The following is a 20,608-nucleotide window of genomic DNA, read 5'->3' on the forward strand; positions in this document are numbered from 1 at the left end:
ACAATTAACAAATGACAAGTTATAAAGATAGCAATCAAGAGATGCTAAATCAATTTATTGAATAAAATTTAAACATGCTTACAAAGAAAGAATCAAACCAGAAATCGTCGACCTACTTCTTTTCCCAGTAAACGTGGCTAACAAAGGAACTATACAAAGGCTGTAGGATCCCAGAACCAGCAGTGTCAATAAGGTAGCATCATAGTGCCTCTCCGAGCCAGTCGGTGGGGTGAGTGTAGAATTGATAAATATTTTCAAAGAAGTATCCGTTTCTGTACAACTGCGAAATCCTCCTGGTATAGTCATTTAAAAGGATCGAAGCAAGCTTAGGCAGGAAAAACTGCAGCCATGTTCACTCTCCTATCCCTCATGCTTGCTCTCAGTGAATTAGAATGGAGAAGGAAAAAAATCTGTAAGCTCCAAGGCACTACACAGAACAGATTAAACCAGCTAGCAAATCCAACTAAGAAAGAGACATTGATTTGAATGCTTCATCTGCGACAGAGACGCACAGCCCCTAGACAGGCTCTGTGGGTACAAGGGAAGCCTCTTTGTTAAAAGACAAAAAGGAATGGACAAAAGCATTTGACACCCTCCTTAGGAGTGTCAGACACGGTCCTGAATGGGGCCACCGCAACATGGCCGTTGGCAGGGACGCTGGGCAGTGGCTCCACGGGACGTGCCTCCTGCCAGGGCCACGAGTGCCAGCGCTACACAGCCCTCCAGCCCCCGAGAGCACCTTGGTGCTTCCGTCTTGGCAGAATGTTTTCAAAACTTCCCATTACAAACAGGGAACGCTGCAAGTGAAATGACCTTAAAAGAATACACGTGTGAATTACCTTTTCAAATCATCAAGAATCAACGGATACATGCAAACCCTTCTGATCTTATGCCACAACTTCAAAATTCAAATCATAAGCGGATAACAGTCCCGTTTAATTTCAAGTAACAAATTTCAGTGCTCCTAAAGGTCCCGTATACAGCTGACTCTCAGAGGAGACCAGCTTCTGCTGCTAAGTGCCCTCTCGGAAACGTGCTCATTAATCTGGTCATTAATTCAGTGCCTTACCCTCCACAAACACATCCTCAATTCTGTCACATGCTGGCTGAGTGCCCTTGGATGAGCGACAACCTCTCTGGGCCTCAATTACCTTGCATATAGAATGAGGGTAACAGAAGTTATTTGCGAGGAAACGAAAGAAAGAATGTATGGTAACCTTACACAGTGCCCCACACCCAGAAGGTTCATAACCATGACTCCACTTTGCCCCTGCCCCCTCACCGGAAGGAAGAAACCGATCCCCCCTTAAAGCAGAGAGAACTCCCCTCCTCCCCACCACTCCCTTATATCTTGTTTTATCTGATATTCTAGTTATCCATGTAAATATCTTCTTTCTCAACTACCTTTTAGAATAGGGACCATTTCTTTGATATCTCATACCCTTCACAGCATCTACAGTGGTGCCTGTACACAGCAGACACTCCAAAATTGTTCAAATTAGTTAATCCATAAATTTTGTGAAAGAAATTAAAAAGGAAATGAGCAAATAAAGACTAAGGCCAAATACATCTTTTGAACAAAAGGGATAACTCAATTCACTCATTTTATACACAGCAAACTGAATTCACACTAACTGAAAACCCCCAAAATATACTCCGTTTAAATTACTTAAAACTAGGCTTGAAGTTATAATATACTACTCTTTTTTTTTTAATTCATTCATTCATTTAAATTTATTTAAATTTATTTATTTATTTATTGGCTGTGTTGGGTCTTCGTTTCTGTGCGAGGGCTTTCTCCAGTTGCCGCTAGCGGGGGCCACTCTTCATCGCGGTGCGCGGGCCTCTCACTATCGTGGCCTCTCTTGTTGCGGAGCACAGGCTCCAGACGCGCAGGCTCAGTAGTTGTGGCTCACGGGCCTAGTTGCTCTGCGGCATGTGGGATCTTCCCAGACCAGGGCTCGAACCCGTGTCCCCTGCATTGGCAGGCAGATTCTCAACCACTGCGCCACAAGGGAAGCCCTATACTACTCTTAATACACTGAATCTAGCATCCAAAGTTTAAGATTAGAAAAAACACATGTACAAAATACAGCCGCTTACAAAATAAACGAAATTGAAGTTATCTTTTTTTCTGACTTCCAGTTGGGTTCCAATAGCCCCTAGATTGCTTTCTTTCCTTAAACAAGCCAAAAAAACCCACCATCTTCAAATTATACACTTAAGAATCCTTCATGCAAAAAAATACCAGGTGCCTTCAACAGACAAATATTTCTGTGTTTCATAGCACATTCATCAAAAGAGAATGTCGTTGAAAGAATTTGTTTTTCCTGCCGAACTTTTAGAGCAATTCCAAGGGAGAAGCAAGACGCATATCTTCCCCTAAATCACAGAACCAAAAATTCTGATAATTTGTAGCGCATTAGATTTCTCTTACAACTACAGTTTCAACAAGCCCCAAAGTCTGACATAAGACTGACTTACAGTTATTGCTGTAAGTGCTCAGATCAGTGTGGGTGCTGGCAACAGAGGAGGTGCTTCCCGTCCTCCACAGCGCAGAACTTTTCAGAGATGCTTTGGATTTAGGAAGTGGTCTAGGCAAATTCACCCAAGACGGCGGTGCAGTTTTCAAGGATGCAGGTTTTCCTTGGGGGTTAAAAAAAAAAAAAAAAAAAAAGTTTCCACTGCTATTCACTCCAAAAGCTTTAAGCTTGTAAACCTGAACTCCTACATGAACAAGTGAGTCAAAACGTAAAATGAATATTCAGAATCCCGGAGCAGGGGTTCCTGTAATCCTGAAGTAATTAACTCACATCTTCTGTGACACAGAGACCAGAAGAGCCATTTGAGACAGAAGCTTTTAGCAAAGTTGAAATCAAGGAATAAACAAACTGACATGACTTCCCCCCATATCATTGATTAAAAAGTAAACACATCAGTGCATTCACACACCAGGCTACCATATGAAAAATAGGTGAAAATTAAAAAACAACCAAAACAGGAAGGAAGAAAAAGTTAATTTGAGAAAAACAATTTTAAAATGCCTAATGTCTAACAGCAGGTGCTGCTATATTATTAGCATCTTTTTCATCTTACCTTCTCATCTTTACTCTTTATTTGCCAAACTTAAATGGTCCTCACTCAAACTCCCAACTCTTGCTTGCAGCAAAAGTGTTTCCACTTAACAGCAAAACACGTATGGACGCGTTCCCTTCCCTGGCATCTTTGAAACCACACCATTCTGACGCTCACGCCTGAACATGGGCATTTCGCACGTCCATGCCTTTGCTCCAACTTTCTTCATATCCATCTCTCCAGGAGAGTCCATTTTATCTACTTTACTCTTAACCATTGCCTTATATGGATGAATCCCAAATTCTCATCTGCAGCTCTGTCTTCCTGAATCCCAATGCCACTCACATTTTCAATTTCTTGTTGAACATTTCCAACTCGGACAATTAGACAACCTCCTACCTACTTCTGCTAACCATAATTAAATTTTCCTTTTTCCCAGCCCCAGAACATTGGAATCATCTTTCTTCCCCCATCAGAGTCTCATTTAATCTAACGTTAAGTTTCTCAATGCTACCTGGATCATATAACTGAAGAATATCAAGAGTTGAAAAGGACCTTACCTGCAAATGATAGTGTCACATATTACTAATGGCACCATAAGGGAGTAAAGTAGGTTTTCCAAAAAGTAAAGCTCACTGCTTTGTCCCAGTTATTTCATTTATAAAAATCTCATCTTAATAGAGAAAAAGAGCTGAAGTGCCTCAGGCCTGGCATCTAAAGTTCTCCTGTCTGCAGCCTCACCCTGTACTGGATCTTGTACATCAGTGTGAGCCCTGGTCCAATCACCCATTCTCTCTTTTTCTCCCCGACACCAGGATGTGCTACTCCAATTCACAAGGTACATCGTTTCTTTTCAAAGAGGTGTTCCTCCCCTCAATTCAAATGCTACCAATCCTTATTCACCCTCTTACACGTTGCCTGAATAACTGTATTAGACCCCAAAGTTCTTTCTTTCGATCCTTTCCAGCTCCATCATGTTGATCTGAATGTGAAAACTAAGGTCATGACCCAATCTGTAATCTGTGATTCCCCATTATCTGCAGGATGACATTATTTTTAAGCCTCTTAATCAATATTTAATTTTAAAGACATAAAAGGCAGCCCTAGGGTTGGTTGATTCCTACCCAATTCTTCCCCCTTATACTTCGCCATGCCCCTACCTCTCTGTGCGTACACACACACACACACACACACACACACACACACACACCCCTTCTTTTTATTTTTCCAGGATGTTTTACTCTATTCTTCTGCTCTGCCCAACCCTGTGAATGCAATGGACTTCTTTCCCTCCAGTCCTCAAACTCTGCCCAGTGAGTACAAAGTGAGTTGATGATTCTCTTTTAAGTCCTTGCTGCATCACCCCAGGTTTACTGAATCACAGTCTCCCTTTTAACAAGATCCCCTGGTAATTTAAATACACATTAAGTCTGAGAATTACAGTTGAGAATCCCAACCTCTTTTTGTAAAGCCTTTCCTTCCAGGACATTCCCTGCTGAGTGCCATGGACCATACCTTCTTTTATGCTCGGACCCATACTTCCTTCTGTCACAGCATCTGTTTCAATATGCCTCTCAGACTAGTCTCTACAGCCCCTGAGAACAGGAAGAGAACCTGATTCAATTCCATCCCTGAGGACCTAGCAAAGTGTCTAGCATGGTGTGAGACTTAATGTTTGCTGAATGAATTAATTTTTCTTTTGAGGCCAAAAGTAGGATGGGGCAAATAAGGAGAGGTTGGAAAAGGGTATAGACTGTCAGCTCTCAGATGCATAAGGTCTGAGGATAATGTAAGACACGGGAACTAGAGGTGATACACAGCGTTATCACTGTATTGAAATTTGCTATGAGAGTAGAACTTAAATGTTCTTACATACACACGATAAATATGTGAGGTGATGATGTGTTTATTAACTAGATGGTGTAAATCCTTTCACAATATATATGTAAATAAATCAAATATCTTACAATTGTCAATTATACCTCAATGAAACCAAAAACTATACACAGAATTATAATAACAGTAACAGAGCTATTTAAAAAATTTTAAAGCCCAAGAGTGAAGGACAAATTTTGATAATGTTTTCTCTCATCATCTACATTGAAGCATTCAACACTTAACCAAATTTTACAAGCTTATTTGTCCTTTGTTAATAGACTCTTCAGTCTATCAATTAAAGGGAGACATTTTTCTTTACATTCCTTATAATAATTAGCAAATATAACCAATATTCAAGTAGCCATTTGATATTTTAATTTATATTTGGCCACTGGTTTTACCTGCTCTTGGAGGGATAAACAGATTTTTAGAATTTAAATTTACCAAATTGCTGCTCCTTTGGCAAAAACATTCTGATGAGTCGTCGTCATTGGAAACAATGAGCAAGGCTGGGCAAGGGACGGATGAAAATTTGTGTGTCAGAGCCACAAGGCAGCCAAGGCTCAGTACGTTCGGAAAATTAACTTTTTTTCAGAAAGGGATATCTCATAGCTTTGTTTCTGAAAGCATCGTAGGTTTAGAGACATTTCTCAGCGTGCCTCAGAATTACTACACACCTGTATCCTCTCTGATTCCAACACACAGCCTGGCACCGGAAGCAAGCTTACCCCAAACCCAATTATCATTCCCCTGAACTGGCCCTTCCCATTTTCACAAGTCTCACTGTCACCCCCATCCAGCCCCACCCCTTCCATCTAATGGCAATTTGTGTCCCAGCCAAAGTCTTCCCTGTTCTACCATCACTCTTGACGAGCGGTCACTGAGGACACAGAATGATGCCCACTTCACCAAAGGATTACTCCTTTGAAACGGAGAAGAATCTTAACAGTGCATTACTATTACCATCCCCACTTTACAGATGAGCAACCTACGTAAGTGGTTAAACGGCTTACTTAGGTCGCACACCTATAACCAGTGACAGAGGGCCTAGAATGCAGGCAACTTACCACCTGCCCACTGTTCCCTCTACTGTGCCGTGGACAGACATGCCAGGCTTGGGGGCCAGCCTGAACCCCTCTTGCTAGGAAGGTGTTCCTGTAGTGAATGCTAAAACTGTGGGACCACAACAAAGGTACTTAGCTGCTTCACCAACGGTCCTCATGTTTAACTTCGTAGCAGAGTTGACCTAAAGTACCTGTGACTGGACTTTATATAAAGAAGCAGTAAAACATACACATCATAAGCAGTATTAAAAGTAAGACATTGCAACCCTGGGCTGAGCATCTCTGAGAAACCTAAACACAAAATTCTTCAACAATGAAATCAATACAGGACTGCTCTTACAAGTTCTGAAAAGATGACATTTACCAGTTTACTTCACACCATGTAACTTATCCCAGATGTGAATCATAACCGTTTAAGATCTACCTGCAGAGATAGTATTGACCTTAGTGGTTTATTTTAAGCTCATGCTGTTAGCATAACCCTACATACAGACAACGCATTTGTTCTGATTCTGTAATTATAATCATCTTTTGTCTAGGGAAAAATCTGGAAAGAATAACATCTTCACTTTGCCTTATATAGTGTAACACAGAGATTCTACTGGATTTGAAGCATACCTTCATCAAACAAACCATTTACTCAGAAAACCACCTTGGAAAATCCAATTAAATGCAGTTATTCAACAACAAAAAATCATTAAGGAATACCTTACAAAACTGAAAATCCATAAGAAAGATTAAGTCAAAAAAAAAAAGGACAATGTTAATATTACCCTATCTCTTTAAGTTTATACTTATCTATATATTGAAAAATTCCAGAAGGATATAGCAAATTTTTTATGGGCCTCTTATAGCATAGAGCACAGTGGGACATGGGGGAAAAGAGAAGGAAAGGGACAGAAAGGGGGAATTTTCCCTTCATACTTTATACACTCCATGTGAATTTTTTTTTAACGATAAGCCTATTTTTATAATAAAATCTAAAAAATATTATTAAAGTCAATGTGGTCAAACATTTAATCAGATAAAAGATACTCAAGACAAAACAGATTAAAAAACTAAAAACAGATAAATTGGATCAATAATTAAAGTAAGTAGATTCTAATATTCTTATTCCTATACATCTGTAAGCATTAGGTATTCTTTAATTCTTTTAATTTTACTAAGAAAAAGAAAAAAGAAGTCAATGCCTTAAATTGATACTTTTATAGGCCATGATGAAAAGTCACTTTACTGCTGGAAAATTCTTCATGATACCATAATGGGATGTTTCCTTGCACTGGAAATTAAAGCCAAAGAATGAACTCATTTGCACCAGCTTGGTTATATTAATTGCTTTGATGTTTGGGTTCCACATAAGTGAAAAAAACCTTCTTGACCGTATTTCCACAGGTGAGTCTCTACTTAAACGTAACGAAAATGTTCCGTTTTTAAAACAAATCGTGGGGCCTCCCTGGTGGCGCAGTGGTTAAGAATCCGCCTGCCAATGCAGGGGACATTGGTTCAATCCCTGGTCTGGGAAGATCCCGCATGCTGCAGAGCAACTAAGCCCGTGCGCCACAGCTACTGAGCCTGCGCTCTAGAGCCCGTGGGCCACAACTACTGAAACTTGCACGCCTAGAGCCCGGGCTCCGCAACAAGAGAAGCCACCGCACTAAGAAGCCCGCGCACCGCAACGAAGAGTAGCCCCCGCTCGCTGCAAATAGAGAAAGCCCACGTGCAGCAATGAAGACCCAACACAGCCAAAAATAAATAAATAAATTTATTTTAAAAATAAATAAAACAAATTGTGACAAGTGATGAAAAGTGGATACTGTGCAATAATGTGGAACGGAAGAGATCGTGGGGCAAGAGAAATGTACCACCACCAATCACACCAAAGGCTGGTCTTCATCCAAAGAAGGTGATATTGTGTATACGGTGGGATTGGAAGGGAGTCCTCTATTATGAGCTCCTTCCAGAAAACCAAATGATTAATTCCAACAAGTACTGCTCCCAGTTAGGCCAACTGAAAACAGCACTCGATGAAAAGCATCCAGAATCAGTCAACAGAAAACGCATAATCTTCCATAAGGATAATGCAAGACTGCATGTTTCTTTGATGACCAGGCAAAAACTGTTACAACTTGGGAAGTTCCGATTCATCTGCTGTGTTCATCAGACATTGCATCTTCGGATTTCCATTTATTTAGGTCTTTACAAAATTCTCTTAATGGAAAAAATTTCAATTCCCTGGAAGACCATAAAAGGCACCTGGGACAGTTCTTTGCTCATAAAGATAAGAAGTTTGGGGAAGATGGAATTATGAAGTTGCCTGAAAAATGGCAGAAGGTAGTGGAACAAAAGGGTGAATACATCGTTTAATAAAGTTCTTGGTGAAAACGAAAAATGTGTCTTTTATTTTTACTTAAAAACTGAAAAGGCACTTTTTGGCCAACCCAATATAATTATAACTCTTTAAATACAGCTATATAGAGGAAGTGACCTTTGGAGTAATTATCTATGGTAACTACGAATTATTATTATGAAATGAAAATAAAGCTACCCAAAGGGATAAAAATATCAACAATAAGTTACGGGAGAAACAAATCATACACATGTGAAACTGTGGCTGCAAATTCACTCTCAACCTGGAAGGACCAAATTCTCTCGTTAACACTAATGTAGATGTTTAAAAATTTTGCTTTAATGGTAGAGTACTGTTGTCTAAAAATTATTTAAATAGACCTGATAAGCTGCTTACAAAATAAGTACTGTGCAACAATCGACAGCTTTCTGATGGACCAGGAAAAAAAAGGAAAAATATCCTTTGCTTTAGCAACAAAAAGTAGTTGCACACACAGACATGTACATGCACACACACTATTTCTATGGATAAATGTATCAAATAGTGCTAGTATGATGAAAAATTACAAAAATGGGGGCATAAAAGATTTGAATAAGTGGGACGTACATGTTCATTCTTCCCTGAATTAACATATTAATTGATTACTATTCCTATCTAAATCATATGTGATTATTTTTAAAGGGGAAATTGGGAGAGTTTTTTTAAAAAACAATTTAAACTAGTCAAGAATAAGTAAGAATAGTCAAAAAATTTTAGAACATAAAAATGAGGATTATAACTCAACACCAAGAGCAACAACAAAAAATGATTTAAAAATGGGCAAAGGGGCTTCCCTGGCGGTCCAGTGGTTAAGACTTTGCCTTCCAATGCAAGGGGTGCGGGTTCGATCCCTGGTCAGGGAGCTAAGATCCCACATGCCTCAGGGCCAAAAAGCCAAAACATAAAACAGAAACAATAGTGTAACAAATTCAATAAAGACTTAAAAAAAAAAAAAATGGGCAAAGGACCTGAATAGACCTTTCTCCAAAGAAGATATACAATGGCCAAGAAGCACATGAAAAATTTCTCCAAATCATTAGTCATTAGGGAAATGCAAATCAAAATCACAATAAGGTACCACTTCACATCTATTAGGATGGCTATTATAAAAACAAGACAGAAAATAATTAAATGTCAGCAAGAACGTGAAGAAATTAGAACCCTGTGCATTGGTGCGAGAATAGTAAAATGGTGTAGCTGCTGTGGAAAATGGTATGTTGGGTTCCTCAAAAAATTAAAAATAGAACTACCTTATGATCCAGCAATTCAACTTCCGGGTATTCACCCCAAAAAATTGAAAGCAGGATCTTCAAGAGATATCTGAATACCAGGTTCACAGCAGCATTATTCATAATAGCCAAAGGGTGGAAGCAATCGAAGTGCCCATCAGTAGATGCCTGGATAAACAAAACGTGGCATATACATACCATGAAATATTTATTCAGCCTTTAAAAAAGGAAATTCTGACACAGGTTACGACATAGATGGACCTAAAGACATTATGCTAAGTGAAATAAGCCGGTCACAAAAGGACAAATATTGTATGACTCCTCTTATATAGGTTACCTACAGTAGTCAAATTCATAGAAACAGAAGAATAGAATGGTGGTTGTCAGGAGTTGAGGGAAGGGGACAATAAGGAGTCCGTGTTCAGTGGACAGTTTCAGGTGGAGAAGATGGAAAGTTCTGGATATGGGAGGGTGGCATGGGCTGTACAACAATGGGAATGGACTTCATACCACTGAATTGTACGCTTAAGTTGTTGAAAGGGTAAATTTTATGTAATATATATTTTACTACAATTTTTTAAAGTTTAAAAAGTTAGAAGGAGTTTGTGCTACTAGTTATTATAGTATATTATAAAATAGTAAAACAGTCTATTATTGGTAAAAAATTATATTGACAGATTAATAAACTGGTATATATCAATCTCAGAAACACAAAAATTCAGAATAAGATAGTGGAGGTATTTCAAATCAGTGAAGACATTTATTTGTGATAAGACATCTGAATTTTTAAAAAATTAAAATGTGAGAAGCAGCATGGTGTAGCAGTTAAAAGTCAACAATCTAGAGCCAGACTGCCTAGGTTTAAACCCAGCTCCGCCAACACAGGCTGGAGGCAGCCTTCTTTTTTTTTTTTTGAAAGGATTCTATTTATTCTTTTTTTTTTTTTTTAAACATCTTTATTGGAGTATAATTTTTTTACAATGATGTGTTAGTTTCTGCTTTATAACAAAGTGAATCAGTTATACATATACATATGTTCCCATATCTCTTCCCTCTTGCGTCTCCCTCCCTCCCACCCTCCCTATCCCACCCCTCTAGGTGGTCACAAAGCACCGAGCTGATCCCCCTGTGCTATGCGGCTGCTTCCCACTAGCTATCTATTCTACATTTGGTAGTGTATATATGTCCATGCCACTCTCTCACTTCGTCCCAGCTTACCCTTCCCCCTCCCCGTATCCTCAAGTCCATTCTCTAGTAGGTTTGTGTCTTTATTCCCGTCTTGCCCCTAGGTTCTTCATGACCTTTTTTTTTCTTTTGTCCTCATATGTAAGAATGGGGGTGATTATAGTGGTACTTACTTCATAGGTGCATGTGAGAGTTAAATGAGTGTATTTTTAAATGCTTAGAACAGCACCTGGCACATAGTAAGTGACATATAAATATTAGCTACTAGTTCTCATCATACACCAAGAAGATATTAAAATTGGATTAAAAAGGAAACCAAAACCATACAAATTAAGCATAATAAAATACAGATCAATCTTCTCTTTTAGTAGAGGTTTTGTGAATCATAAAAATATAGGAAAACTTAAAAGATGCATATGACTATAAAAATGGAAAAATTTTTAAATCACTGTATACAAAATAAAAAGTCATACAGTAAAACACAGGACAAAGGACAACAGATAATATCAAATCAATAACGAAGAATCATATACCCCAACAGTATAAGTAAGCAAAAGCTCTAAACAAGAATAAATTAAAATAGTCAATACAATTTTTTTTCAATTTAGCCTTATCGTGGCTCACATCTTTCCTGGCTCCCCAACTGTCACTCCTAATCCCCATTTCCCTTGCTCACATCCTATAGAAGGGTTTAAAAAGCCAAATACTTGCGGTCCTAACCTTTCTTCCAATTAGGGGTGTGATCCAGTTTGTGCCAATAAGACTTAAAGATAAGGGTGCCAGAGGGTAAGGTGCTGAGTAAGACTTTCCCTCCCTGATAAAGGTAGGCAGGCATGTCAGGAGAAAGGTCCTTCGCTCCCAGCCTCTGTGCACAGCAGCAGGACTTAGCACTTGGAACTCTTAGCGACCATACTTTAACTGAAAAGTCACAGACAAAAGCAGGACGAGTGCTGAGGCAGGATGAGTGGAAGGACAGAAAGATGACATAATTGAACCACCAACCCAGGAACTGCCTCCCTCTAGCTTCCTGTTAAGTAAACGCACAGCCTTCTGGTTTAAAACAATCTGGGTCTTACACACATGCTCCTGTCCACAGCATTTGGTGCAGTTGACTCCTCCTCTCTCCTTAAGAGGCTTTCTTTACTTGGCCTCCAGGACACCACTCTCCACTGACTTCCCTCCTACCTTCCTGGCTGTTCCTTCTTGGTCTCCTTTGTGATTCTTCCCCCACTCTCTAGCCCTTTAAAGCTGAAGAGGACCCCAGAGGTACTTCAGAGACTACATGCAATTCCCCAAAGGTGCCCTTGACCTGTCCTCTTTCTACACGTCCTCTCTGGGCAATCTCATCCAGTCTAGTGGCTTTACATACCAGCTAACTGGTGATGAATCCCAAACTGATCTCCCTCTACCAGACTTCTCCTGTGCACTCTAGACTTGTAAATCCAACTTTCTACTCTACACCTTCACGTGTGTACCTATTATTTTTCTCAACGTGATGTCGGTACAACTGAGATCCCGATACCCACCTCCCAACGTCCGTGTCTCCATCATCCTTCCCCATCTCAGTTCACGGCGGCAGCATCCTGCCACGGCTCACACCGAAATGCTGAGGGTTATCTCTGATTCCTCTCTTTTACTCTCAACCCTCATTCCAACAGCAAATCGTGTTGTCTTTATTTTCAACACGTATATCTAAACCTGGCCCCCCTCTCATCCCCCCACCCAACCCTTCCACAACCCTGTGGAGCCACAGCCTCCTGCCATGATTATAGCCATGCTTCCTCTTGGATGTTTCTGCTGAGTCTTTCACTCCCACTCAGTGTATTCTCTACACAGCTGTAACAGTGATTCTGTTAAAATTAGTCACTTTGGTTAAGAGCCGAAGTCCTTATGATTTTTAAGACTGTATATGATCTGGCTCTCCACTACCTGTCAAACCTCATCTCCTATTTCACTTTTCCTTACTTCATTCCTTGCTACTCCTAAGAGCTGTCAGTTAAGTTCCACCTCAGGGTCTTTCCACTTGCTCTTTCCTCTGACTGGTGTGATTTTCTTCCAGATGTTCATACAGCTGGCTCCCCGCAGGCCTTTACTCAAAAGCTACCTCTCTCTCTCTCTCCCATGCCCACACATCCCAACATTTCACACCCCCCATTCTGCATTAGTATCTTTTCTCTCTTTAGTACTGTACGCTGTCAAACATCCTTTATACTTTACTTACTTATGAATAGCCTGTCTCTCCCACCAGAATGTAACTTCACAGAGGGCACGTTTTGATCTTGCATTCACTTCTGTACCTCAGCACTGTGACCCTTACATCTACATTTATCCAACAAATATTTGAGTGCCAAGCATATTCCAATTAAAATGAGATACCATTTTGCACTTTCCTAAACAGTGAATATTTGGCAAGAGTGTTAGAAATGTCAACGCGGGGAATATAGCCAATATTTTATAAAAACTATAAATGGAGTATAACCTTTAAAAATTGTGAATCATTATATTATACACCTGTAACTTATATAATATTGTACAGCAACTATACTTCAATAAAAAAAAGAAATTAGGGCTTCCCTGGTAGCACAGTGGTTGAGAATCTGCCTGCCAATGCAGGGGACACGGGTTCGAGCCCTGGTGTGGGAAGATCCCACATGCCGCGGAGCAACTAGGCCTGTGAGCCACAATTACTGAGCCTGCGCGTCTGGAGCCTGTGCTCCGCAACAAGGCCGCGATAATGAAAGGCCCGCGCACCGCGATGAAGAGTGGCCCCCACTTGCCGCAACTAGAGAAAACCCTTGCACAGAAACGAAGACCCAACACAGCCATAAAAAATAAATAAATAAATAAATAAATAAATAAATAATAAATAAATAATAAATAAACAAACCCAAAGTTAAAAAAAAAAAAAGAAATTAAAATATACACATTGGCTAGGGTGTTGGGAAACACGCTTATATACTCGGAGTAGGAGCACAGACTTGCACACTATTTTTGAAGAGCAACTTGGCAACGTGTATCAGAAGTCTTAAAATTGCTCACACCCTCTGATTCCACCTAAAGGAATGTATCTCAGTAATTTACCTGACCAGCGTAAGTACTGATATACAAAGTTCTTCAGTGTAGAGTTGTTTAACATACTGAAAAACACTGGAAACAACCTAATGTTCAAGAAGTCTGAAGAAATAAATCACAGCACATTGAGATGATGACTACAGTCCTTTTAAACCATATTTTTAAAGAATATTTAAAAATTTAAGAATCTAGGAAAATAGGCACCACACCTTTTAAAATGAAAAAGAAAATTCAATCAACTAAGGAAGTGCCTACTGACTGTTAGGTATGGGGTTTTTAAAACAGTAGGAACTGTTTGTCCCCATTAGAAATATGTAAGCATATGTGCATGAGAATAGGCAAAAAGAAAAGGCATTGAATAGCTATCAATTGTGAAGTTAGAGACTATTGGGCATTGACGAGATTACGGATGTTCTCTCCCCCGCTACCCCTTCCCACTTCTAAAGTGCTATACTTTTTAAATAGCCTGCTGGGAAGGGGACATTGGAAACCTGATGTGACATTCAAATTAACTGGTTAAATTCAAGATAAGAGAGGGGCAGAGTAAGGTTCCCCTTGCTTGGGACAACGCCTCCCACATTCCTTTCTTGACACGGACAGACCTGGGCTCTGTTGGAACCTCTTCTCTTTGCTCACTGCCTGCACACCAGTGCATCACATCCTACTTGCCCACCTGCCCTCCTCCGTACATCCGTACATCCTGTACTGACTGTCCTCAGTCTTTATATGCCAGACTCTGAACCCCAACTGTGCCTTCATTTCTACTTCCTAGTGTACCAGCCAAGCCCTGAAAAACACCTCAATCCACATGTATTCTTCTTATTTTTAATTCTGGGGTTTCAGTGTCAAAAATTAAACAGCAGAGAGCATCAATACTAAACCAAGACTGGCTCTTCTGTAATATAAAGGTGTGCCTCTACTATATTACAGAATTACCTACATTATTAGTCCAAGGAAGAATTTCAACGAAATTTGATATTTGTAATCTTACCCTCTTCTGAAATCCTACAGCTCTTTTTTTATAGTACTATAAGGACAGATGTGATGAGGGATGAACTTGCCATTGCCCCATCTTGGCTGGTACCTTGAGGCCACGAATCATGTCTTACTTATCCCACGATTCCTCAGGCTCTGGAGTATGGCTTGCACAGTTTACACTTTCAGTCTGCTAAGGGAACAAATTACCTTCCAAAATGCAGAATTCCAGTAGTATATATTCTACGTTTATATATTGCAAAATGTGACTTCAGTCACATTCTTGAGTTAGCTAAGGCAATATTGTATCAGTAGGGTACAAGAAACTGTACTCTGCATAACCATCACCATTTGCTTAGATTCAAGAGTAAACTCAAAAGATAAAGTCATGGCAGTACAGGTGAGTCACAAGAGAAACACAGCAAGTCTCTCTTAAGAGGGCAGTAATTTGACAGAGAAAAAAGAGCATCCCACAAAACAAGGTTGTCATGATGACTCGAATTACACAGAAGCATAGTGTTCATGGTGATACTGTCAGTACCTGTTTCTACAAATATGTTCACAAGGTGTCTGCTGCTTCAGGTGGAGATTAAACAAAAATAACTTCCTGAGTCACGGGCCTGGGAACATGTGTCCCGCAACTAAGGGTGTAGTAAGTCAAAGGCTTAGATAGGTTGCATCCTTTCCCAGGTACCACGAAGATGAGCAAGGTTCTTCACATGTTCATCAGCAAATGTACTGACCTGGTCGTGAGTGAGCTCACCTGGCACTCACACTGAAAACTCCTAATATGAACCGAGGTGGGCACCTGGAGAGCCTCCAGTAACGAGCCTCCAGTCTCATTAGAAGCCAAGGTTCATGAACAGAGCTACTTTGAACAACGAGGTCATTGAGACTCAAAACTGAACACTGTCTTCAGTTTATTTCCCTTTCTAAGGCTACAAAAATAAATCAATAAAATCTGCACAAACTCCCCTGAAAGAAATCACCCAACCTCATAAAAATGAGCCAGAAAATCTGAAAGAGGAAGCTGTCCATTCTCCACAGGTGCTAGTCTGAATCTGCACTCTTAACTCCCACTATTTAATCTCCAAATGGATTTATATCTGCACCCTCTGCACCCCCGTGTCTGTTTCAGAGACTACCTTGCCTGTGCCCTGGGCACACTCGATGCCCCATCGCCCGGCTGCCACTCATCCGCCTCCTTCATCTCTTTACCAGCTCTTTTCCCACAGGCTTCCTCACCCTCCACGTGTTTTACAGTCTTAAGCCTCAAACATGCACACACGCCTTTGAGGTGCTTTCTCAAGTCTTCAGTCTCTTCAAGTTCAACATGCCCCAAATTATCCCATCATTCTCTTTCCAACAACTTCCTCTTGCTGCTCTAGTTCCTATTTCACGCCATGGCCACCCAGACAAGAAAGCTGAGGAGACACTTGGGACTGTTCACCACCAGCGAAGCTGACCAGACCCTTGTCCTCCAAAACATTTTTAATATTTTCACTCTGCTTTTTTTCTTTTTTAAAAATATTTATTTATTTATTTGGGTGCGTCTGGTCTTAGTTGCAGCAGGTGAGCTCTGTAGTTGTGGCTCGCCAGCTCTTTAGTCGTGGCATGCTAACTCTTAGTTGTGGCATGCGTGTGGGATCTAGTTCCCAGACCAGGGATCGAACCTGGGCCCCCCCGCACTGGGAGTGCGGAGTCTTAACCACTGTGCCACCAGGGAAGTCCCTCACTCTACTTTCTATTACCAAATACTGGTGTAACTCTTACAAGTTTGTGCCTAAACTATTAGAACTAATCTGCCTCGACCTTCCTTGGGGTTCACCCATCACTTACCCCAACACACAGCCTACTCAAGGCATGTTGACCCTGCCCTCCACCATGTTCCCCAAACACTCCAGGTCTTTCATAAGGCTACATTTGCACCCCAGGGAAAGCCAGCAACCTTCCATGCCTGGCAAACCCCTGGGGGCACATTCCAAGGCCAGTTCAATGTCACCACCCTTCTCCAGCCTTCCTTTGGGCTGAGTTAGTGGTGTTCCCTTTACTGTGGACACATAGTACTTCATACAAGTTTCCATTCAAATCAAGCCAGACAACATTTTACACCTGTTGTGTAAGAGGTACGCTGTGCTGAGAGCTGGAAAATATAAAAATAACTAAGACCTGGGCTCCATCCTTATGGATATCTTCCAGATATGGAAGGAAATAATTATAGCACAGTGTAATAAATGCAAAGTATCACAGAGAACAGGACAGTTCAGCTGGGGTTTGAAGAATGAAGAGGTTGCCCTCCAATGGTTTTCCGAAGCCACCCGCCTTCCACCTCACCCTCCAACTAGTGAGCTCATTAAAAGGGCCTATAAGTCACGTGTATGTTCTCAGGATCTAGTAGGCTGCCCAGCACACAGCAGGCACTCAAAGCATTTCTTGAATGGACAAATAAGACAGACCGCACAGTTTATGAGTCATTCCATATCTGGTACAGTCTTCTCAGAATTACTTGCCAAGTGAGAATTGTGTGGAATGCCTGCAAAACGATCAAGAATTCACAGTGACGATGTTAATGAGGAAGAAGAGAGAAGACGCTTGTCTCCCAGGTGCCTCTAAGACCCTCCGTGGTTGGCCTCATGCCCAGTCCCTGGCCCGCCCCCCCCCAACACACAGGGCAGCTCACTGGTCCTCAGGTTCCACCCCCCACTGCCTCACCTTGATCTTCGCACTTGCTGTTCCCTCCACCTGAGAGCCAAATATTGCCCTCCTTCACCTCCCTCATGTGTTGGCTCAAATGTCACCCTATTTAAAGATCTAACTCCCTTCCCTGCTTTGTTTTTCTCCTTAGCACTTATCTTACACACTAAACACTTTATCCACGTGTTTGATTTTCCGACCAGAATTTAAGCTCCACAAGGGCAAGAATTTGTCTCTTTTGTGCACCTCTTCATGCCCAGCACTTAGAACAGTTCCCAGCACAAGCAGGCACTCAATAGATCCTTGTTAAATGATGAAGTGAGTGTGTCAGAACTACTGCGTGTACGCAATGGACGGAGGTCAGAAGCATAGACCCTGGGACCAGGCTGTCGGGCCTGTTCCCTGTCTCCACCGATTATTAACTTTGTAACTTTGGGCAAGTTGCTTAAACTTTCAAAACCTCAAAATCCTCATTTGTAGAATGGGAATAATCACAGTACGTATACTTCTTGAGTTGTGAGAATTATACATTCAGAAAGCTTAGAACAGCTTTCATTAGCATTCAAAACACCTTACTAGTATTACTTTTTTTATGGCAAGAAACATTGAGATACATGCTTTAAAACGTGGTTTAACTACATATAAATACAGAAACATCTATAAGCAACACACTAAAGTTGGCTTTTAGAAATAGTTGTTAGATGATCATTTCTGGGTTTTAATAATTAACTTCTGCAAGCGTGAATGCATTTCTCATAATTTTGCTTGCTATCTCTCAAACTCTTGCCTAGAAAGGCCAAAATGATACAAAAGTAAATGGAAATGATTTTAAAATCAATCTAACACTAAATAAACAAGAAATCAGTTACAAAAACAACTGAGCAGGAAAGAAGAGAAACCTATAAGGGTAGGCAAGTCATTACAGGTTTGGGATGTACTCCTGGTTGGAGAGGAATTTATTTTACTAACCCACAATAAAGTGAATTAACACGAAGGTTTACCCTTTTGAAATGGTCTTCAGTTTTCTTCTAGAGAAACATCTCTTTCATGAGGCCTTTCTTCAGGCTCTGCTATGATCAGATGGGCCCCTGAACATTCTTTTCCTCCAAATCCTAAAGCGCTTAAGGGCCTTTTCCACACCCCTTACAGATCCCTTTGTGCTGTTCTTCGGTTGCTGCAGGAACATGCATTCACCCTCCCCAGGCAGTTTAAAGGAGCCCCAGGGCGGGGGGTATATTTTGTTCTATTTCCGTAATCCTACCTGGCTCAGGCTGGTCACTGGCAGGTCAATCACATGTGTGCATGAAGGAACACACACATTTATAATCTAAAACCTGGTAAGAACTGGTATTACCTCTGAAAGAGGGTGGCAGGCGCTCTCTGCAGGTGCCTGACTGGATCTCCAAGTATTTCCTAAGCAGTTATTTATTCAGCAGCATTAATCTGCAATGACCATGTAAAATCATTTACATCATGGTAAATTGATATCGAATGTTAAGCCAAGAGCCCGACAAAGAGAAATGCCACAGTTTCTGAAGCATCCATCTGAGCATAAGAATTTGAATTTTTCCAAAACTCACGGTCAGACTGAAAGTGTTTTCTTTAGACTAATAACGTGAAGGTTACGAGCATGGACTCCAGAGTCCTGTTACCTGGTCTGAATGTACTTACCTCTGCCACTTTCTAGCTGCATAACCTTGACAAATTATTTAACCTCACTGTGATGGCTTCCTCTTCTATAAAATGCAGATAAGCCTCACAGAACTCTTATGAGATTAAATGAATTTATAGGTGAAATGATAAAGACAAAGCCTGGAACTTGGTAAGCATTTAATAAGTGTGAGCTTCTATCACTGGCATTATAATTATTATTAGAAATAGTTTTCCTTGCTTATCTCATCTTATTTAATTAAGTGGTTGAAACACATACATACTCCAAAGAAACAAAGAGAGTTTAGATCTGGTTTGTTATAATCACTTATAATCTGGTTTCAGATACACTTCCAGATTTTTTTAAGTTACTTTTTTATTTCCAGTTTTAATGAGATGATTGACATACATCATTGTGTAAGTTTAAGGTGTACAGCATGATGATTTGACTTAACGTGTATTGTGAAGTGGATTACCCCAGTAAGTTTAGTTAACATCTATCACCTCATTTAGATGCAATTAGAAAACTTTTTTTTCCCTCATAATGAGATTTACTCTTAGGATCTACTCTCTTAACAACTTTCCTATATATTACACAGCAGAGGTAACTACAGTCATCATGCTGTACACTAGAACTGCCAGACTTTGACAAGTGAAATGGAAAAGTGCCACTGGGTTTAATTACAATTCTTTCTCATATTCATTTCAAAGCTTCAAGAAAATGGCAATTTCAACTCCAGGTCTGGTTTTCTACTTAGTTCTCTGAAAGGATTTATTGAAAACCCCAAGTTGGCTGGAACATTCCTGCTGGTTACCTTTCAGGAGACTAACTTTGTGTGAGCACAGAGGATATCCATTTGGTTTCAATTTTCTAAGACACAAACACTTCATTGTACAGTAAATGGCAATATGCGCTCAATGATCCAAAAGCACATTGTTTTTGCTTCTTGATTTTCTGTTCTACTTTTAACTCTGTGACGATTAAGTTTCCTGTTCTCCACGACAAAACACCTCTCAATCTATTGTGAGCGTCCAAACAAGTTAGTTGCTATTAATATTTTAAAAACATAACACAGCATAATCAAGTTAGTCTTCCAACCATTAAAATAAAAAAACTCAAATGCAAATCCACAAAATTTCTGGTTACACTGATTTTTTTTCCATTTATATATGGAAAATCACCAGGTAAGAGATAATTTAGTTTTTAACTTGGATTGAAAACTCTGAATGCATAGCTTAGTTATTAAGCTTATTTACACAAGTTAATAAAAGCTCAATAAATTTCCTGTCTTTTCATTAAGACGAAGCAGACCTAGTTTCCCCTCTTTAAGGCATGGCATTATGTAGCATACAGTAAAGGGACTTCAAAACTGTGTCACTCCTTGGTGGGATCACCTACA

The 20,608-nt window shown here is 40.2% G+C and overlaps 1 protein-coding gene across 1 annotated transcript in view; it reads right to left on the reverse strand.

Annotated features, from left to right (window-relative positions):
• MTUS1 (microtubule associated scaffold protein 1) overlaps window positions 1-20,608 on the reverse strand; it is a 151,566-nt gene that overhangs the window by 73,400 nt on the left and 57,558 nt on the right. The window contains 1 exon segment of the mRNA XM_082444492.1: window positions 2,485-2,646. Within this exon segment, the coding sequence (XP_082300618.1) occupies window positions 2,485-2,646 (162 nt within the window).

The sequence above is a fragment of the Balaenoptera physalus genome (assembly GCF_965194825.1).
Source record: "Balaenoptera physalus genome assembly, chromosome: 21".
Lineage (NCBI taxonomy): Eukaryota > Metazoa > Chordata > Mammalia > Artiodactyla > Balaenopteridae > Balaenoptera > Balaenoptera physalus.